Here is a 23,399-nt window from a genome sequence, read left to right on the forward strand (position 1 = left end):
ACTATTATTTGTAATGATCAACTATGACCATAAGGAACACAGCTCAGAGGCTTAGCAGTCTCATTCTGTATTTTACAAGGAAGAAATATACTGAACTAACAGCAATGAGATTTAAAATTTATTTACAATTAAGGTAAGGCCTTTTATGAATGGTAAAGAGACATATTTTATTGGTGATAATTCTTGACTTCTACATTTTGGATTTATTCACATTCCAACGTAGGCTGACAGATTTTTTAAAAGTATTTTTAAATTCAGTGGTTGGTATTTAGACTTCAGTATTAAGATATTTCTTATATGTGGCATGGTGAAAGTACATCACATGTTTACTATGTGATCCTAACCTCTCAGAGCCATAGTTTTCTAATTTATAAAGCTGTAGTATATAACAATATATTGTATAATAATGTGTAGTGATTACTCCCATCATTCTTGCAATGATTCATATGTAATACCTAATGTGGTTTCTGGCATAGTGTAGAGAAATTGCTACTGCCTTTATTAGCAAGATAACGTATATATAATTTAAAGGGTTCTAAAGTCCTCTAGTTGTACACTTATTTGTGGTTATCTCAAGTTCTGTGATTAGAAGTTATTTTCTTTGTTAGAGGGGGGCATCCCTTAGACAAGGCAATTAATTAAGACAATATTTCTGCAAATATGTTCCTCAGAATGCTGGCTCTTTGGGATGTTAGAAAGTAATTATCATGGTGGAATAGTGAAGGGTGGAGAGATAAGGGAAGGAATTCTTGGTCAAGTAAGTTTGGGTGATCCTGTGCCAAACAAATATAAACAGGGTTCTTTACTGAAGCACTTCCCAGTCTTTGTTATAATATTCAACCTATCAGGGGCTGTTTGTTTGCTTGTTTATCTGAAGCATTGAAAAGTCCTTTTTCTCTAAAAACATGGCGTGGAAAATGCTGCTTTAAGATAGCCGTCATTTTATCCTCTTATTTTAGGTCCCTGCTTAGAAAATGGCTTGAGGGAAGCAGTCAGCATGTATCAGTGTGGCTCCTAGGGACTTGGAAGAGCCGGCTGGATGGAAAACCAGACCACTGGGAGCATTGGCTCATGACTTTAATCTGTTTGGTATTACAGCTCATGCCCAGACCTACGATTTAGTATGGCTCTGTGTGATCAGGAGAAGACTTTCAGACAACAGAGAAAAGAAAACATAAGGGAGAGCATGAAGAAACTCTTGGGTCCAAAGAATAGTGAAGGATTGAATTCTGCACGTGATGTGAGTTGGAAATTTTTCAAGTGTTGCTATACTTTAATAATAATTTATCTTGGACAATTTCCCCAAGAACTTTACCCAAATACGGCAATATTGAGATTGAGCGTTATTCCTTTAGTTTTTTAAGGTAAGGTAAGTGATTTGTAAATGAAAACTCTTTGAGGAAGGTCATCACAAATAGTGCCTTAGTTGGGAACATTTATCAGCTATAGTTTTTATTTTTACTTTATATTTTAGAGCAGTGTTAAGTTCACAACAAAATTGAGCCAAAAGCACAGAGAGTTCCAATATGCTTCTTCTCCCTGCACAACCTCCCAAGTTTAGTCAGGTTCTCCAGAGAAACAGAACCAAAAGATATACACAGTAGATATGAAGAGATTTATTATGAAACTTGGCTTACATGATTATGGAGGCCAGGCAGTCCCATGATATACCGTCTGCACACTGAAGAACCAGGAAAGTCAGTGGTGCAATTTCGTCCAAGACAAAGATGCACCAATGGAGTAACTCCCAGTCAGAGGCTGGGCAGTTGGAGGGGGAGGTGGGAGTCTTGAAGTCTGAAGGTAGGAGAACCCACAGCAACAATGTCTAAGGGCAGGAGAAAGGGGATGTCTCAGCTCAAGGACAGAGAGACAATTGCTCGCCTTCCACCTTTTTGTTCACCTCAGGCCCTCCAAGGATGGAATGATGTGTGCACCCATTGGCGAGGGTGGGTCTTCTTTACTCAGTGTGCTGATTCACATGTTTTTCTTTGGAAAACACCCTCATGAGCACCCCCAGAAAGAATGTTTTTCTAGTGATCTGAGTATCCTTTAGTCTGGTCAGGCTGATAAATATAATTAACCATTATACTCCCCAACTATCAACATCCCACACCAGAGTAGTACATTTGTTACAATCAATGAACCCATAGTGACACATCAGTATCACCCAGGTCCATAGTTTACGTTAGGTTCACTGTTGGTGGTCTACATTCTATGGGGTTTGGACAAATGTGTAATGACATGCATCCACCATCATAGTATCATACATAGTAGTTCACTGTCCTAAAAATCCTCTGTGCTCCACCTATTCATCTCTAATCCCTACCCCAAGACCACTGATACTTTTACTGTCTCCATAGCTTTGCCTTTTGTCAGTTTGCCTAATGTCGTATAGTTGGAATCATACAGTATGTAGCCTTTCCAGATAGGCTTCTTTCACTTAGTAATATGAATTTAAGTTTCCTCCATGTCTTTTCATCGTTTAGATAGTGCATTTTATTTTAGTACTAAATATTATTCCATCATCTGGATGTACCACATTTTATTTACTTATTTAAATATATGTATTTCAAAAAGGCATACTTATGCATGAAATGGTATTTATTTTATCAATAGGAAAAATTTAGTCTAAAATATAAAAGGATTAAAATTAATTAATTTAAATGTAGGCTAAAATTAAACTGTGGAAATCATCATTATAGAACAAGAAGAAAACGCCATAAATCTTGTTAATGATGATGCGATTAACAAATGTAGTCACATGTGATGGGGAGAAAAAAGAAAATGTTCCAAATTCTTTATATTTTGTAGTAGAGTTTAATGATATTTAAAATTGACCAAATTGAAGGATCCTACTTTCAATATTTGCTTATAATATATTTGTATTCTAATATTTCTCTATAATTAGGATTATAAAAATCATTAAGATGAAGAAATGATTTATAATCCTAATTATGGAGAAATACTGGATTATAAATATAAACAAATATTGAAAGTAAAATCCTTCAATTGTACTTTGCTTTTTCTTTCCTTAAATTCCAGGAAAATGTAACATCCTTTATTATTCAATCATATATCTTATAATCTACTTTTTGGCTATCTATCCATCATTTATTTCATCTATGTATCTATCATTCACCTACCTAATCTACTTATCTATTTTTCTCTCTGTATATCTGTCCATCTTTCTATCTGAAACCTACAAAGATTAATTGCTGCAATGATGCTCATCAAATGATAATGAAGTTTCTTGTTAGTGGCATATCAGGTAATCTTTTACTTATTTATTTAGTTGAGCTTTCCTGTTAATTGAATATGTCAAATGAATATAATTTATTTTCATAAAAATAATATTTTAATTAAATACATAAGTAAACATATATGTGCATAGTCTTATACACTCTTGAATTATTTCTTGTAGGAATTAATTTCATTAAATTTTTCCTAAAATAATTTCATAAGTAAATTAATTTCTTGGAATTCATTCTTGTAGGAATTTGAGATTATTGCAAATTAAAGGCGGAATACAGTTGGAAACGAGACATAAATTCTGAGTAAGGGAGCCAAATGATCACCCCATCCCACATGTGGTTGAAGATTTGCAAATATGTTTTAGGTGGGGGTAGGGTTCAAAAGCCAACCTACTGATGCTAGAGTGATTTGTGTTGTTATGGGAGCAGACTCTAAGATGAGATGCTGCTTAAGGGGAAGTTTTGCTTAAAGAAAACTAAGGAAACCTTCATTTAAGTTTATGTTAAAAAGAGAGAGACTTTTCTTTAATCCTGCATCTTTTGTTTTGTTTTTGTTTTTGTTTTTAGAGACAAGATCTTGCTTTGTTGCCCAGGCAGGAGTGCAGTGGGACAGTCATAGCTCACTGCATCATCAAACTCCTGGGCTCTAGTGATCCTCTTGCCTCAGCCTCCTAAGCAGCCAGGACTATGGGTGCATACCACTACACCCAGAAAATTTATATTTATATATATATACACACACACACATATATATACACACACACACATATATACACACACACACATATATATATAAAATTATATATATATAATTTTTTTTCTAGAGATGAGATCTTGCTATATTTCCCAGGTTGGTCTCAAACTCCTGGGCTCAAGCAATCCTTACACTTCTGCCTGCCAAAGTGCTGGGATTACAAGCACAAGCCACCATGCCTGGCCAAATCCTGTATCTTTCTTGTCACCACAGTAGATCCTTGTTAGAACTTGTGATTGTTTATCACATCAGGCTAATTAGTTCTTGAAAAAACTGTCTTCTCTATACATTATTCAGAAATGTATAGCTTCTCTGAAGGTTTTAATGTGTGTACGTGTGTTTCTTTTAATAGAGATAACTTTTCAGTAGCAGTTCTATAACATTTTTCTTTTTGTTGCCATCCTTATTTGGTATTGGTATACCCTCAAAACAGAAAAATGATTTTACAAATTCTTTTCATTTCTAACATTTGTAATTTATTGAAATACTGTGCTAAGCGCTAGAGAAGAATAAAGCTGAGATGGCTAGCCCTGAGGAGTTACTTTCCTTAGTGATTTTAAAGCCTTCTTTGGAAGAATGATATTTAAGCAAACAAAACCCATGATGTGTTAAGTTCTTAATAAAGAGGTGTGAACTGAGGGATGCAAGTGATCACAAGAGGATGACTCACTCTCTGCAGCAGAGATGATAGAAATGTCGTTTAGAGTTGAAGACAGTTGGCCATGCCTTGAGGTATGAGCTTGCTGGAGGAAAAAGGAGGAAATTCATATTTCTTGTAAGTCATGATTGTCAACTTTATTTGAGAGATCATGCCTTGCAATCTCAGAGTTTCCCTGCCTAATTTCTTTCTATTTTATTTGCAACAATTATTTTCTTTACTGTTAATGGCTGACTACTTCTTGTTTCCCTCACAACAGATGGACTTCTCTCCTAATGATAGAGAAATAAAAAGTTAGGAGATGACAAATCCTTCATTTCTTGCTATAAAATTGACATACTCCACAACCGATGCCTGTCCTTTGCAACCTGCCTCCTAGTCCAATAGAAAAAATACTCCCTTTGCTTTCAAATGCAGATATCCATCAGATATGGATCCGAAGCTCCTCTTGAGAACCCCAATATATCTGTTATTCATATTTTCCCAGATCACTCTCAACCTGTATTGTCAGCATCTACCTCCGTGTGGATATTTCCTATAAAAATATAAACATGTTCTAAACTCAGATATAAAAAGAAAATAAAGAACAAAAAACATTTCCTGGATTCTGTATTCTCTCCTCCTTTCTGCTCTATTTCTCTCCTTACCTTCACAAACGTTTCCAACATTTTCTATACAAACTTATTCTACCTCCTTTAGACACCAGTACTAATAAATGCACAGGGTCTTGTTCTTGCCCTATCTTAACTAACCTTACAGCTGCAAATGACAGATGTCTCCTTACATTTCGAAACATTGTCTACTCTTCACTTACTCCCTTTTCATGGTCTTCGTCATGCCTCTTTGGTGTTCTTTACCAGCTCTTCTTCATCTGAGCATTCCTTACCTATAGTAGTTCCTCAAGTCATAGTCCTAGGTCCTCTTTCTCCTCATTCTAGTTCTTTCTTTCATGTTTTGAGACAGTTTCGCTTTGTCATTCAGGCTGCAGTGCAGCGGCACCATCTTGGCTCACTGAAGCCTCGATTTCTTGGGTTCAAGTGATCCTCCTGCCTCGACCTCCCAAAGTGCTGGGACTATGGGGTGCATGCCACCATGCTCCGTGAGAAATATGTTTTTTTAGGCAATTGAGATTTAAATCTAGGATTCTGAGTCAGGGTATGGTGGCTCTCACCTGTAATCCCAGCATTTTGGGAGGCCGAGGCAGGAGGATCAAAACCGGCCCGGTCAACATGGTGAAAACCCATGTCTACAAAAAATACAAAAAAATTAGATGTGGTGGTGTGCACCCGTAGTCCTAGCTACTAGGGAGGCTGAGGCAGGAGGATCACTTGAACCCAGGAAGTAGGGGCTGCAGTGAGCCAAGATGGTGCCACTGTACTCTAGCTTAGGTGACGAAGTGAGACCTTGTCTCAAACAACAACAACAACAACAACAACAACAACAAGAAATTTCTCTCTGGCCTATGATGTCGCCCAACACCTGTGTGCTAGGGACATGCATATCAACAACTTAGAACCGCTCTTCTGAGCTTCAGACCTAAGTATCTAGACACTTACTTGATTTCTTTACATGTATTCCTCCCAGCATCTCAAACTCAGCCTATCTAAATCTGAACGCAATGTCTTGTCTTTCTCTGTGCCTTGTATAGAGAGGACTTACATATGTTTGTGTATTTAGAGGACTTGTACTTGTCTTCCCTCTTCCCACTTTCTTTTTATAATGAATTCAGAGTGAACGTCTCAAAACAGAAATCTAATTCAGTCCGTCCCAAGCGTAAAATCCTTCCACTGCTCTTAGACTCTTAGCTCCATAGCTTCTTTCTAGCTTCATTTTTGCCAATTTATCCCAAATTTCTCTACTCCCTCCCAGTAAGCACCTCTTAGTTCTCTGTCTCTGCAGAATCTTTTCCCGGTTGGAGGTCTCCCGTACAGTGCTTCCTCTCACCGCAATAGGCTTCCCCTATACAACCCCTCTCTCCACTTCACCCCACTTTTAGCTAACACTCTCCTATTCTTTAATGAGCACACAGATAATTTCTTCTGAGACTCTCCCAAATCATCTCCTCCCTCCTTACCCCTAAGTCTAAATTAGTTCTCTCAGTATACTCTCTCATGGCATATATGAACATTCTCTTCTCATCATTTCCCATGCTTGTACTTAAAAAAAACTTCTTGTAAAAATATTGGTGAGTGTGACTGTTTTCCCCATTAGAATTTAAGTTTTGTGAGGGCCAGGACAATATCTGTGTTATTCATTTCTATATTTCAAACACCTAGCATGGTTCCTAGTATGGTAGATCCTTGGTGAATATTTTGTTGTATGTAGCAGGGCACAGATTTAGTCTTTGCATGCATGGAGTAGATTTGCTAGAGAGAGAGGTCACAGTTTTGAAACAGGAACACCAGTATCAGGTTGCTAGGGAAACACTGGTTAAGGAGAAGGTTTTGATGAGATCTTGGCTTAGACTCTTGAGTTAGAAATTCATGTAGGACACACTGGCTGGCATTTTTTCTTAGGTTCTTATTTTCAAAAAGTAAATTTCTGCTGCCACCTCTAGTCACTCCTCCTTCTGTGGAAAGGATTAGTAAGCCTTCCTGGGAAAATATAACTTCGCTTCATGTTCATACAAATGACGGTAAAATAACTTTTCTGCAACAGATGGGGAGTGAGGTAATTATGCTTTTTCTCTGTGCTGTCCTTCAAAAAATATTAAATTCATGTGTTTGGAAGTCATTTATGAAATTAAAACTTTTGTTGTTGCTTTTCTTGGTTTCAGTCCACACTGTTCTCTCTCGGCAGAAATAATCAGTTTAGAAGTTATCAGCACCACCCTTTCCCATAACAAAAGTAATATTTTTCTATTTTTATGATACTTCTTGGATCTCTTAACTTTCCACATCCTTTGTCCCCTATCAAAGTCTTCACTTTCTGTTCAGTACTGGCCAGTTGGCCTCCTTAAGGTATGGAAGAGTGGGCTGTTGTGGCAGTTTGCACAACGAACGAGAACAGTCCTATTCATCTCAATACAAACAGACAGTATCCAGGTTAGACCTCAACGTTGAATTAAATGTTGAATGAATTTGGGCAGTATATATTTGGAAACTTTGTTTTACCTTTGTGCTTCACTTGTAAAATGATGACAATGTCTCCTGTTGGGGTAAGGGGATAAGTACTGATGCTCATAAAGTGTCCAGCAAAATGTATAGGGGCGCATAATAGTTGCTCAGTAAAACAGTAATATTATACATATTCTTGGGTGCTGCCATTCTGTGGCATAACACTCGTTGTCAATAATTGTTAAATTTACCATGGCCTAGTTTTTTAAATTAGTTTTCCTGCCTGTATACTGAACTAGTCAAATAGTTAAGGTTTTTTAAAGTCTAAGAGTTTATTCTCTTAAGTACTGAGATTTTTTTAAAAAATTATTGATTTTGTTTATGTAGATGGAAATCTTCCTGAAATGTGTAATTTCTTGCTCCGACTGAACCAATTTGGGCATTCTCAGGCCTGCTTCCTTTGCATTCAGCTGCCACTGTTCTGTGCCCTGTGTGGCCGCTTGAAGTGACTTCTTCACACTGCCCTTTTCTCTTTCAACTTTGTTGCTCTGGAATTCAAATCTGATAAACAAACTTGCTATTAGAACAGTGTCTCTAATTAATATAATTTCTTTATGAGAAGAGGGCTAAGATCTTTTCTTTGAGCAAGATACATGACTTTGTGTATGGGGATTTTTGGTGTATTTTGGTAGTTCAGAAGCCACTTTTTAAAATGTTCTTGTTCTAAAATAGTTTTTGGTCAGATGAAGTTTTCAGATTGTGGTTGTGTCTATGAAGTGAAATGTTACTATCCAGTCTCTAGGTCCCCTAAAAACTAGCTATATATAACATAACAAGGTTGGTTGGGGGAGTATAATCTGGAATTAGAGTAGTAAAGAAATGAAAGTAGAAAAGATTCTTCTTGTTGTCAGAGTATAAAAGAGATAATACTTTTTCTTAAGGAAGACTATAAGGACCATATTTCAGTTTAAACAAATAGACAGCTTTGGATGAAAATAGAAGTAAAATATGGGCCTTAAGTAATTAATTCTCCGAGTGCCACTTGGTACTTACATTTGTCATGTAAGTTAAGTGAAAGGCCAGAGAAACAGGGATCATCTTGTTGGGGAGGGAGAGGCAGAGCAAGACAGTTTCTGAAGGAGATAAGAGAGATCAACCTTGAGTTGTCAATAAGCATTGCCATTCCCGTTTTTCTGCTTTCCTTCATCGAGAATATTTTCCCATCTCTTTTCACCTTCATTCTGACAATGGCACTCTGTACTATCAATCTTTATTCCTCTTTCAGATGGTAAAGATCGAAAGACAGGCAGTGGAGGGCTCCCTTTAGTGGAGTATAGGAACAGGAACTGAGCAGGCCTGGGCTTGCAAGGGTCAGGTTTCAGGAATCAAGAAATGGAGCTGAATTTTTCTTATCTGAGGAAGTGGTGGGATATAAACAGCCACGGAATACAACAGAGCTGGAAATTGGTCTAACTGGTCTAGAGAGTAGGTTAGATGTCCAAGGGGCCCAGACTGCAGTCAGCAAGGTGGTGCACTCTGAGGGGCTCAAAGCCCTTGACTGCTGAGAAATAGAAGCTGTGAGGGAAATAGGGTCCGGGAGAGGCAAGCAAATGTCCGCATGTCAGAAGCAATGGAGAGGCATGTAAGAGCAAGTGCTAGATTTGCTGCCGATGTTGTTGCTTACTTTGAATAAGCAGATTATCCTTACTTTTATAATGTGGGTGGGCCTCATCCAATCCATTCAAGGCCTGAATATGACAAAAAGGCTTGCCTCACTGAGCAGGAGGGAATTCTCCAGCCGACTTCCCTTGGACTTCCATCTGCACCATAGGCTCTCCTGGGTGTGGAGCTCGCCAGCTCATTTTGCAGATTTGGACTCATCTGGTCTCAATGGTGTGAGACAATTCATTATAATAAATCTCTGTCTATATATCTACTCATCCTGTTGGTTCTGTTTCTTTGAAGAACCCTGACTAATATGGGGGCGAAGGAGAGAAATGTATTTATCTAACTCTCTATGACAAATAAAAATATTCTTGAATACTTCAGAATTTTCTTTTGAAAGGGAGGCAATTAATAATGTCAGTAAGTTTATGTACCAGGATAATTAAATCAAAACACAAAGTTTTTGGTAAGCAAAAACTCATTTCCCATAATCCTATGAAGGAAGTATGAGAAATATTTATTGACATCATTTATATCTAAATATTAGTGATACTAGGTCCAAATATAACCCCAAACCTTCTCAGGAACACATATTTGATTCTCTTAGAATTAGAGCTATGACTAACAGCTGAACCATATAACTTTCGTATTATTTCTTTGAACATTATTTCAGAATGAGCAAGACTATTAAAACTCCAAACTTAATCTTTGTTTATTATGTAAAATTGTCCTGACGTTATTTGAAGTGATACATAATTTGAAATATAGTTTGACTAAGCATCAGTGCTTTCACTCCGTAAAGGTTACCCCTTTCTTTCTGAGCAATGACAAAGGAAAGAGCAAGGAATTTTGGTGCCAGACATACCTCAGCTCAAATCCTGGTTGTACTACTTATTAGCTATTAGGTGTTATCTGCACTCCTCACTTGAAAAATGAAACAAACAATGATTTCCTTTTGAGAGCTGGGAAGAGTAAATGAAATCAATTGTGTGAGAGTGTCCGTGAGAGAGTGCAAGGCACATACGATATGTTCTTGACAAATCTAATTTCCCATTCTTTGTTATAGTTCATAGTTATAATTTTATAGTTTTATAATTCATGTTACTGTAGGTGTTACAGAATCTAGAATGTTACGAGTCACTAAAAGCTTCAAGATCATTATTTTTCTACATTAGTATATCAAGATCGATACTTTTATAATAAGTAAACTGAGCACAGAGGATTTTCTTGGCCTTAGGACACAGCATTAGTTGGGGAAAAGTAGGGGCTATTTGTTTTGAGAGACAAAGTAGAGCATAGTGAAATAATAGCTTTGTTATATGGCAGACCCAACTTTGACTCCAAATACTACTTTCTAGCTTTGTGACATTGGAAAAAAATATGTTCTTTGTGTTTAAATTGCTTTATTTTTAAAAATGGGGTTATAGGCCCAGTGTGGTGGCCCATGCTTGTAATCCCAGCACGTTGGGAGGCTTAGGCAACACGGCAAATCCCCATCTCTATGCCAGTACACTCCAACCTGAGTGACAGAGAGAGACTCCAGTGTGGGTGAGAGAGAGACCCTGTCTCAAAAACAAAACAAACAAACAAACGGAGTAATAATATGTACTGATAGGTTATGAAAATTAAATGATATAATATAAATGCATACTTAACAAATGAAGGTAATTATAATCTGCACAGTCAATTATTTGATTATTCAACTTTATATACAAATATCTGACATTTTCCTTCCCCTGATGACAACAGAAGTATCTGAATTAAAACCGTGACCTGAAAACCTCCTTCAGAATTACTTCAAAGCGATAATGAGAACAGTAGGTTACCTAACGCATGAATTGCAGTTTAACAGGAGGCTGTTTCCAGAAAATTCCAAGCAATGTACCATATGCATCTTCAGTGTGTGTCGCACTGTTGCCATTTGAAGAAGTACATCTGGGAGGTTGTTTTCTCGGGATTAGAGAAGCTCTTAAGTTCATTTTTCTAGTTTATCTTATTAAACCTCACGTTGAATAACAGTGCAGGCTGTTTGCTGTGTGTTGAAATGAACAGTATGATCTGCTACTAAGAATTTTTTTTCTCTATTCTGAACTACCTGATTTGTATTGGATTGGTTATTTTTAATAATACAATGCTACAATTAACCATACCTAGACTCAAATGCCCCCAAATATTTTTTGAATACGAACAACCTTCCATGTTTTACAGTATTAATCTTGAAATTGCTTTTCCTCAATGCCCTTCATAATCCTATTTTCCCAATTCCCTAATATACACCTGCTACAATACTAAGACCCCAAGTAGTTTGGTTCCCAAATCACATACCCTTTCCTGCTTATGCCTATCTTGACCTGAACCCTAGGCCCAGAACTGAGCACATAGCAATGCTGAATGCTTGCTTTTATTGTTATTATTATTCTTATTATACTGCCTGCAAACTCAACCCCCTTTCAAGGCTGAATTCAAATCCCTCCTTTTCATTCTAACTTCATATCTAGCTTTCTTATAACTACTGCTGCACCTAATACTTTATTGTACTCTATTCATCCTCTGTATAATGTACTTTAGTTTCCTACCTTAGCTTTATTTCCCCCTCCAGACAAGCTTTTAAGGACTTACATATTTTACTTTATTTACAGTTTAAAAATCTGTGTTTGAGAGCATGGTGTTTATACAAACCCATATACATCTATATAAAGATACACAGACATACACACATATACACATACATACATACACAGGTTCAAAGGCATTTAGATCCTTCCATTGCACTGCACTTGTAGAGTGTGCTTTCATTATAAGGTTTCCAGTTTGCATGTAGTTTGATGCCTAGTGTTTTTTAATTTGAGACCACTTGTTAGAGTACAGCTCTGGGTCAGGAATTTAGTCCTAGGTGTTCTACTATTCACTGCTCTAACTCTAATAAGATCTGGACTCTGCAGATTTCTCTTTCCCAATTTAAAGGATAAATGTTTGCTAGTATTATTATTATTATTATTATTATACTGCCTATATACTCAACCGCCTTTCAAGGCTTAACTCAAATCCTTCCCCTTTGTTCTAAATTCTTATCTGGCTTCCTTACAACTACTATCTCTTATGACTATACAATCTTTTTGGTCCTTCTGGTTGTAAAGTAATCATTCCATTAATATATGTATACGTCATATTGATAAGTGGCCACTCAGGGATCAGGTGCCGATACTTGAAACACAATGCATTCATGTCGTGTTTTCAGCATTTCCAAAACTGAGCACACTGTTTCTTCCTTCACCTAACTTCATGCCTTGGGATTCTTGTTCTGGGTAATGATAGCATCATCTGCTTAAGAGCAAAGCTAGAAACCCTAAGTCTGACCACCCACCTTCCTCTCTTTTACTGCTAACATCAGATCGGTCACCAGATGTTAAAGATGCTCTCTGTAAATGTAACCGGAAGGCAAGGGGCTTACTCAACTACAAATTACCAACTAGTAGATCTTACACAAGTAGCATAATCAGTATACAACTTTCATCTGCAAAACCAGCAAATACTTTCCTTCTGCTCACCTTACATGATTTATGAGAGTTAAATAAAACAATGTCCCTGAAAGCAAGTCAAAAATTTGCAAAAGGTTGAACAAATATAGAGTATTATTATTATTAAACAGAGTAAGTTGGTCATTTTAATAATTTTTTTTTTCTAATAGACGTTGCTTTTTTTTTGTTTTCTTATATGAAACATTCTTTTCTTTTTCTTTTTGAGATGGAGTCTTGCTCTGTTGCCCAGGCTGGAGTGCAATGGCACGATCTTGGCTCACTGCAACATCTGCTTCCTGGGTTCAAGCAAGTCTCCTGCTTCAGCCTCCCAAGTAGCTCGGATTACAGGTGCCTGCCAGCACGCCCAGCTATTTTTTATTTTGTATTTTTAGTAGAGATGGGGTTTCACCATGTTGGTCAGGCTGGTCTCAAGCTCCTGACCTCAGGTGATCCACCTGCCTCGGCCTCCCAAAGTGCTGGGATTACAGGTGTGAGCCATTGCACCAGGCCTTATTTTCTTCCTTTAAAAAATTAGGCATTACTAAAGTATGAAGTTAACTTACACTTCTTTGGCACAAAATATGGGATGTATAACATAAAGATTGAGACTAAAGGGAACTGTATTTTATGATTTTTACTTTGTGTACAAATCTCTCTGTTGCATCATTTCAGGTGCCTGTGGTAGCCATATTGGGTTCAGGTGGGGGTTTCCGAGCCATGGTGGGATTCTCTGGTGTGATGAAGGCATTATACGAATCAGGAATTCTGGATTGTGCTACCTACATTGCTGGTCTTTCTGGCTCCACCTGGTTAGTATGCATTTTTAATTTTAGTTTTATAACTTTAAATATTTAGGATGTATCTAACTCAAGCGCTAGGACAGAAAAGGGGATTTAGAAAATTGATCATTAACTTTAAATTACAAAACTTTCCAGTTTGATACCACAATCTTCTTTAAACGATTTTTTAAAAGACAAATCCATATTTAATAATAACTTTTTGTTGCAAATTTGCTTCTTTTAAGCCACTTTGTAACTTAAAATGTAGTTAAAACATAAAATAAAAAAGACTAATTGAAAATAATTCTAGATAAAAATAGAAGTGGAACAACATACTCCACCCATAATTAATTTAATCTTCTTATAATTTGCTGATTTGTAGTCCTTCAGTGAACACGTCTAAGTCTACATGATTCACTACATATTCATTTTCTTCTTTAGGGCAAATAGAATAAGATGCAAGATACCATAGTATACAGAACAAAGAAAACAATTTTTTGAATATAGACATATAATGTATTTCATTGATTTTCATCTAAATATGAAATTAGTCCTTTAAATGTATTTAAACTCAGCTAAATTTAGGTGGAGACTTAAAACATCCATATGTATAATACCTGTACCCTGTAGGTTTTCACAAATATATTTATAAAACATTTTCAAAGAAGATACTACATACTTTTTGGTTTGCTTACCTCACATAAGCACATTGAAAATCAAATGAAAAGTCCTTGCTCACATGTCTCAAGTAAGAGTATCACCTTATTACTAAAGATCTGTCTTGGACTTAAAAGGCCTTTCTAGTCATTCAGCCATGGCGAAACTCATCTATCAGAATATCGTATTATATATGTCTAGCATTTTAAAGTTTCTGTGTCATTTTATCTTGTGAGAAGGGTATGAGTTTATTCATTTTTATGCTAAAGAAAATTTGACTTAGAAATCAAATTATTTGTCCAACATCACTAGTAGAGCTAGCATATAGACTCAGGCTTTTGTTCTGTTATTCTGAGTGCTTTCTACTAAACCACACTCTTTTCTGGGACATCTATATATTTTACAGAGAGTTTCACATTTAAATCATCTACAGTTTCTTAAATGTTTTGAATCAGATTATTTAGTCATGAAACAAAAACGTAGAGCCATCGTTGCCGTCTTCTCTATATGTACCCTCAAAATGATTTATTTCTTCTGAAGGAAGGGTGTAGCCCATCATTATTCTTTCCCTTGAAGGAAAGAGCAGGCATCTGCCTGTTCAATGAGTAATGTGTTAGAAAATCTTGGACCCTTACATTAGTTCGCCTACTCAATCATTTTGTTATTATTCTTTGAGTGGTGTTCTTTCTTTGTACTCACTATTTATTAGATCCCTGTTGTCCATCACTGACAACTGTAAGAAGTTTACTTTCTTAAACTCATCTAATAAAGCAAGACTAGACCTTGAGTGCTGATTTGGGGATATAATTGTGTATGTGTGAGCTTGATTAGAGCTATAGTCATTGCTTTGGTTATAGATTTGGTGCAATATCTTCTTACATTCTCCTGTCAGTAAACAAGTCCTGTAAAATGTAATTAAAAGGATTTTAAGGGTGCACACACATTTATATATATATACACACACACACACACATATATATAGTAATTAAAAGGACTTTAAATGTGCACACACATACACACACACATATGTATACTTCTACTCTATCTTTCACAGTCTTATTTCCTTAAAGATCAGCGTTTCCCTTTTTATTTCATTTCCTTAAAAGGTTGCTCATTCCTTGTAATAAATTTTCACTCATAGACCACTTAATTTGCAAAGTTCTTATTTTCCTTGACTTCTCAGGGTGTGTGGGGTTGGTGAGGGAGGGATTGGATATTGAGACATTTCACACATTGATTTGTCCTTTTTTCTAATTGTTCCTATCATGCCTTTTTGATTTTATTTCATCCTCTCTGATTGGTCCCTCCTCCATATATTGTCCCTACCACTTCCACAGTTTCTCTCCCTAATGTGGGCTTTCCCTCAGGGCTTCTCTTTTGGTCTATTATATCAGTATGTTCTCCCTAGGTAATTCCACCAACTTCTACCATTTTATCTATTACCACCAAGAATTTAATTCATGGATCCCTGTAACACTCCAAAACTTCATAGATAAAAAGAAAATAAAACCCTAATAGAGACTGCAAATAAGCTGTCATAGAGGAGAATCAAGTAAAAGATGGGATCTAGAGGGAAGGATGCTTCAAGAAGGAATGGATGTTTTAATAATGTTGAAAATCTGTAAAAGCTTAGCAAAGGATTGGGTTTGGTTAGTTGTTTTAGCAGGAACCACTAGTAAAAGTAATTAAAAGATACTTTTGGGGGCCGGGTGTGGTGGCTCATGCCTGTAATTCCAGCACTTTGGAAGGCCAAAGTGGGTGGATCATCTGAGGTCGGGAGTTCCAGACCAGCCTGACCAATATGGAGAAACCCCGTCTCTACTAAAAATATAAAAAATTTAGCTGGGCGTGGTGGTGCATGCCTGTAATCTCAGCTACTTGGGAGGCTGAGGCAGGAGAATCACTTGAACCCGGGAAGTGGAGGTTGCAGTGAACCAAGATTGCACCAGCGTGGGCAACAAGAGAGAAATTCCATCTCAAAAAAAAAAAAAAAAAAAAAAAAAAAAAAGATACTTTTGAGCATGAGATTGTAAAAAATAAGTGAATAAAACATGAAAGCACAAAAAATAGGCATGTGAACCTCATAAAAGCCATCTATTATTTCAAGTACTTTGTTTGGAAAGGGAAGAAAGGAGCTCAGTCATTGTTTGAAGGGAACATAGGGCCCAGGGAAGGGTTTTTATTATTTTTTTTCAGAACTTAAGAGAGTTGAACATTTTTGTAGATGTCTGAGGTGTAGGAAATAATGTAGAGGGATAGATGGAAGATAAAGACATAGAAGGATCATAGATAGAAAAAGACTCCGGCAGAGACAGGACACAAGATGGAAAGCACAGGTGAAGGTGTTAACCAGTGAAAGAAGAGATGCTCTCTTACCAGAAGAAAAAGTGGTCAGAATGATTCATGCTCACAGTTCTCTCTTAAAAAGTACAGGTGAGAAGGTAAAAAGTTCAAAGGAAGGAATTCGGAAAGACTTGGAAAAACACATTACACTTCTATGTTGTGTAACCTTTTATATTCTGCTGATACACGGCCATTATTTGGTATAAGTGAGGTAATACGGAAATATCTGGAGAAGCCCTGGACCTCCCAGAAAGTTTCCTGTGATCACAAAAGAGAATTTTAGGTAGGACAAAGCTTCCCTTATACCTGCTACTACCTTTATGGTAATTACTTCTGAAATTAATTTTGGATGATAGTTGTGATTCATTAAATGTAAATATTAGCCAACCTGGAGACCTGAAATAAGTGAACTAAAAAACCAGGACAGTAATCTTGTTTTCTTTTACTCAGGATTAGTACAGCTTTCTTCCTCAGCTGTTCTTTTATAGCATGGTAAGGGGCTATTGGATGTTGACTGCCAAATTTGTACAGTATTATCATCTAAAAAGAAGTGAGAGCAGCTCTGCATCTGTAGACAACATGGTCCAATTCATTGAACCAACTAATATAGTTTTTGAGAGTGAGAACTTTCAGTTTAACAGTATGAAAAATTCTTGAAACAATGAAAAAAGAAACAATAACAAAAATTGTCATATAAGGTGTGACAGGATCAAAGGTCAAGATATGTGTTAGAGAAAGTTTGTTGTTTAAGGACTCAGCTTGTCTTGTTCCCTAATGAATCTCTCTTACCTAGCACAGTGCCTGACTTTCCTTAGGTCACAGTTGCTTAATCACTAAACGAAGAAATGTGTTAAGTAACTGCATTTTATGGGAAAATTAATTTAGGGGTTTTTAAAGGGTTTTAAGATATTTGCTTAACAGATGTTGAGAGTCTCTCAAGTCATTCCAAATCTTAGTTGCAGATGAGAATCACTTCTGCACTTTTTAAGCACAAAAATTCTAAATGTTTCACCCTAAATGTTTACCCGTGAAGGTTCGGATTCAGCACGTCCGGTGGTTAGCTACTGATATTTTAAAACACTGACCATTTGATTTGGAGACAGGGATTGAACTGAGTATCGCTTCCTCTCTGGCATGATTTAGATTTGAAATGTCACACAATCTAAAATGCATTTAGATAAAAAGAATGAGGTGTCTTATCATATAAATATGTTGAAAAACTCGAGGCAAATATTTCCAGATTTTTATGTAAATAAACCTAAGACCCTTTCATTCATTAATTAACTAATTTATAGAGGCCCTGCTATGTCTAAGCTACTGTCTTTTTGAAAATTGACTGGCATAATTGGGAAACATTATTGATAAAGAGATGAAAATTAAGGCTTAACTATAGAGTTAAAAATTGGGGTGATACTTCTATGTTTTATTTTTTTACTTTTTGAGATAGTTTCACTCGGATGTAACTGCAGGGACACCATGAAAAGATTATCCAACTCAGCTTGTGAATTCTAAGGAATATGTGTCATAAATACTGAACAAGCAGAGACCATTAACCCAATGCCAATTGTTGAAGTATTCTAGGTTTTTCAGTTTCTCACCAGGGTTTGTATTTCCAAGCCAACTGCTTCATGAGAGGGGAAGAGAGAAAGAGAGAAAGAGAGAGTGAGAATACACCAGATTACTTCAACCTTCAGAGAGCATATTGTGCATTTATTAAAAGTATGAGAAGGTCCAGAATATCGTATCTTTGTTGATTTGGATAAATCACATGGTAGACTTTGGAATAACTATAGGAATAAATAAACTGTGTGTCTTTCAAGTATTCCAAGCTGCATTTTTATAGATATTTGGTGATTATACTAAGTTGAGTTGAGCAAGTCCATTTGATTTATCATTACCACATGTTGAGCAAACTGTTTCAAATTCAATTTGTTGTATAAAGATTTTTTTAAGTTTTTTTTTTCTGCACATGTATTCCATTGTGGGTCTGTTACTCTCCATTTATTAACTGATAATTATTCTCAGTTTGTTTCCAAGGAACTCAAACCTAATAAGGAATTATAATTTATTGTGAAATGGGAATAGTTTGATCTCTAAAAACTGAAGTCTTGTATAATAGACCAAAAAAAAAAAGCCTATCAGGGAGAGGACAAATTGTGAATTCCAGTTCTGCTGTTATAAACTGGGGAGTATGAGCATGTTATTTAAATTTCCCAATGCTCTCTTTCCTGATAATTAAAATAGAATATTTGAAAGCCATTGTGAGTCTTCAAGACAACAGCTTATGAACAATTAACCAACACAGTGTCCAGAATATAGTTGGGGCCTAACAAGAATTAGTTTTCTCCCCTCGAAGGTACGATAACCATTATAATAGACATTTTGATTTGAATCCCAAGGAAATAAGAGATTAAAACATGTGCTATTTTCTCCTTGGTTGGATGAAGTGATGGAGTGTTTACATATTCTATTTTTATTTTGTTATGTGAATTTCCTAAGCTGTGCTTGTAATATGCCAGACATTAACTAGTCACTGAGGCTAAGAAAGATGAATAAACAAAATTTATTTCATGAAGGAGGAGGACATAATTTATTGAGGGAAACAGATAAGAAAATGAGTAATTAATAGTCAGCATGAGATCCACCATACTAGAGGTATTGGTTCACAGGCAGGAGCACCACAACTGAATATTTATTATCTAGATATCAAATATTAACGTTCATGGTGATTTCCAGTTTTACCAGAAGTGGCCAAATGGCTGGCAGCCAAGAGGCTTCATAAGAAAGCATTTACTTTAAAGACCTTATTTCTCTTTAGGATTTTGCCTTCAGATTCATATGTTCAGAAATTTAGAGACCTACAGCTGACAGGGTTTGAGATTTTTGTCTAGTTGGCCAATGGATAATTAAGGAAAAAAAAATTGTTAAGGGAATTAAGAATTTACAATAGTTGGGACAACGCATTTTCTACCTGTAGATAATCATCATAGAAATTTAGATGATCAGATTCCTTGACTAGTCTTGTAGCCAGACAAGTCAGTTCATTTACATGACTCAGATGTGCTCTGTAATCAGTCTCTAACAGTCTGATAGAGATAACCCATTCCTGACACACTAGATAATGGACAGTAGGCCTAGTAGGGCACCCTCTCTCTTAGACTGTGGATGAAAGTTCAGTGTTTCCTCTGACACCCCTTTTTTACTTTGCCTTCATGGTAGACCAACTCCTTTCTGATTAACACATTCTTTTCTTAAATGTTTTAATATCTGCAATCAGATAGTGAAGTTAACCAAATATATCCACCATGCTTTATTTACAGAGTGTGCCTACTTTCTTTGGAGACTGCTGTGTCATGCCCTTTGTCTTTACTGATTGTGTTTTGTTTTCTGTATAGGTACATGTCAACCTTGTATTCTCACCCTGATTTTCCAGAGAAAGGGCCAGAGGAGATTAATGAAGAACTAATGAAAAATGTTAGCCACAACCCCCTTTTACTTCTCACACCGCAGAAAGTTAAAAGATATGTTGAGTCATTATGGAAGAAGAAAAGCTCTGGACAACCTGTCACCTTTACTGATATCTTTGGGATGTTAATAGGAGAAACACTAATTCATAATGTAAGTTACAGCTCAATCTACATTACTTTTATAACAAGTAGACAGGACATATTATAATATTATATTTTAAATAAAAGAAAACGTAATACATTTTATAAAAGTCACTGGACTCTACTTATTCGTCCAACTATGTGTACTAAGCCCATTCTCCCCACCAGAGATTATAATTCTTCTACCTTTCAACTAGTGCTTACTAATTCATTCCAACCATGTAAAGGTTTTGAATGTATGAGGAAATGCTTTTGTATTGCTTTTCTCTGGGAAAAAAAGAAAAAGAAAATTCACATTTTAACCCTTAACTGCCCATTCCCTCCAAGAATGGTAACATTTTTAGATGAGGAAGAATGAAGTTTGCCTGAACAGAGTCAAGAAAGGAAGGGATCATAGAACAGACTCGCCTGATACATGAGTAAATTGATATTTCCTTGAAGATGAAGCAGAGGAGAGCCTGTGACAGGGGGTCCAGGGGCTAAGTGTCTTCCAGGCTCCACAGTTGCTAATTCATTCTCCAGTTCAGATGTAGATGTAGTCTCTAGAGTTATGATGATTTTTTAAATGAAGATAGTTACTTCCACAGAGCTTATTTTTTGTTGTTCATTCAGGACCTAGTAATTTCTAGAAGTAATAAGAGTTATTTTTATTACAAAATTATAAGATTTTGATTGGAAGTACTATTTTGAATAGCATTCTTCCTTTATCCGTTTATAAAGTCATCTTTTTCTTTCTTCTGTGAACAGAGAATGAATACTACCCTGAGTAGTTTGAAGGAAAAAGTCAATACTGCACAATGCCCTTTACCTCTTTTCACCTGTCTTCATGTCAAACCTGACGTTTCAGAGCTAATGTTTGCAGGTATGCTGTTTCCTTTCTCAGAGCACTTCCTGGAACCTCTGAATTGCAGTTTCCCGTGGTTTTCTTTAGAGGAAGGTCATAAGCAATTTCAGTTGCTTATTTTAATGTATTTTCTGTAACATAAGACTATGAAAATATAAGAAAATATTAAGTGAGATGATTTTCTGGTTGTAGAGAATATTCCATGAAACTAGTAACTAATGTATTTTCATTTACTGTAATAAAATAAAAATCATAGATACAATCAATAACTCAATTTTAATTACCCATTCCTCAGTAACTTTTGACAAAATAATATGCCTGGTGCTTTTAGGTAGTGCAAATTATCTTACTTGTTGGTTATCTTTTCATTAATTGGGTAATATGATCTACAGTTGTCCCTTGGTACTCCTGGGGGATTGGTTCCAGGAACCCCATATGCAAAATGGCACAGTATTTGCAAGTAACCTACACACATTCTTCTGCATACTTTACATCATCTCTAGGTTATTTACAATACCTAATACAGTGTAAATGCTAGCTAAATAGTTGTTATATTGTTTAGGGAATAATTACAAGGAACAAAAGTCTGTACATGTTTAGTACAGATCAAACGTAGTACATGTCAACAACGTTACATTTTCTGGAATTTTTTTTGAAATATTTTTGATCTGCAGTTGATAGAATTTGCTGAACTCATGGGTATATAGAGCCAACTGTATGTTTGCCATTCAAAGTGCTGTTGTAATTTTTATAATTCAGCACCTAAAACGTTCTTGTGTGTATTTGTTGTGGTTGATGAACAAATGCCCCATTTTGTTAAAATCTCAGGAGTGAACACTTGTTTCCTCTCAAGCTTTGCGTCTTGGATACTATAAAAGTGCACAACACTATTCAGGAGGCTGAGGCAGGAGAATGGCATGAACTCGGGAGGCAGAGCTTACAGTGAGCCAAGATCGTGCCACTGCACTCCAGCCTGGGCCACAGAGCGAGACTCCGTCTCAAAAAAAAAAAAAAAAAAAAAAAAAAAAAAATTGGGGGGGCACAATAGCATACTTTTGGGAGGGCTGTGTCAGTGTTAGTCAGCAGCACAATGGCATTTCTGACTGTGGCTGGTGGACTTCATCCTACTTTTAGGAAAGTTATCTGAGTGACTTCAGACACACCATGAGCTTAAAAAACCATCATGCATAGTGTGTAATTAGCAGATATATATCCAGAATCCTTTTGTAATTTTCAATTTTCTCTCAACTGCCTCTCAGACAAAAATTTTGAATAGTTTACAAAAATTAGCACACATGGGATCCATTCACTCAAATGTTTATTAAAATATTGGCTAAAATGTTTGTCGTGCTTATGGTTCAGAAGGCACTTATCGCATTTGCTATTTTATTCCATATTTCCTACAACCAGGGAGTAGGTATTTTTAGCTCTCTTTAACAGAAGGAAAAACAAAACCTCATAAAGATTAAATAATTTGCACATTGCCGCTTAGAAAGTAATTAGCAGTTCTGAGAACTGGTTTCAAAAATCCTTTATTCTTTTTATTTCACCATACTAACTTCTGATGTATACATAGTGAGTACCGAATATATGGATTATAGTCTGCCAGGCGCTAAAGAAGAGCTCCTTTTTCTTCATCACAATATATTGTCCCTACCCTTACAAATGTTTGGAAAATTTGCAATAAGTATTTAAAAGAAGTTAAGGCACAAGAGAGTATAGAGCTGTTACTATACACTGTCATTTTGACCAAGTTATATAACCTCTGTTAGACCCAGTTTTCTCATCTGTTGAATGAAGATGAGACTTCTCACAATGTTTTGCCAAAAAATGAGACAAAGTACACAAAACAATGGTAGGCCCTAATAACAAGTTCCCAGTACATTTTAACAATTTTGAATGTTCTATGAAAGCTGTGTAAGAAAAGTCAGAGGTCTAAATCTTAAAGATGAATAGTATACATATGTAAAAAACGTGCACGTTGTGCACATGTACCCTAGAACTTAAAGTATAATAATAAAAAAAAGGATTTGAATATGAAAGGCACATTTAATTATTGGATTGTAGAGGGGGGCGTGTAGTAGGGGTCAAGGATAAATCTGGTATGATCAACAGCAACAGGGAACCACTCATCTTGGGCTATAATGGAGTTCATAGTAGAGAGTTAAGACTTTATTATGTAAGAAAAGTAAGCACCATAATGAAATAGCTTTCTCCCCATAGCTATTATCTTGGGGAGTTTTGAAATTTTTGGAATTGGTTGGTA

General features: G+C 36.1%; 1 protein-coding gene across 2 annotated transcripts in view; it reads left to right on the forward strand.

Annotated features, from left to right (window-relative positions):
• Positions 1-23,399, forward strand: part of PLA2G4A (phospholipase A2, group IVA (cytosolic, calcium-dependent)) — a 154,503-nt gene that overhangs the window by 85,966 nt on the left and 45,138 nt on the right. The window contains exons 7-10 of one of the 2 annotated variants that reach the window (XM_011999161.1): positions 1,099-1,240; positions 13,575-13,711; positions 20,077-20,299; positions 21,037-21,151. In XM_011999161.1, coding sequence (XP_011854551.1) covers positions 1,099-1,240; positions 13,575-13,711; positions 20,077-20,299; positions 21,037-21,151 — 617 coding nt within the window. The remainder of the gene's footprint in view (positions 1-1,098; positions 1,241-13,574; positions 13,712-20,076; positions 20,300-21,036; positions 21,152-23,399) is intronic. The other variant, XM_011999162.1, reaches the window with a different exon arrangement.

The sequence above is a fragment of the Mandrillus leucophaeus genome, unplaced genomic scaffold, assembly GCF_000951045.1.
Source record: "Mandrillus leucophaeus isolate KB7577 unplaced genomic scaffold, Mleu.le_1.0 Scaffold584, whole genome shotgun sequence".
In the NCBI taxonomy this organism is placed as follows: Eukaryota; Metazoa; Chordata; class Mammalia; order Primates; family Cercopithecidae; genus Mandrillus; species Mandrillus leucophaeus.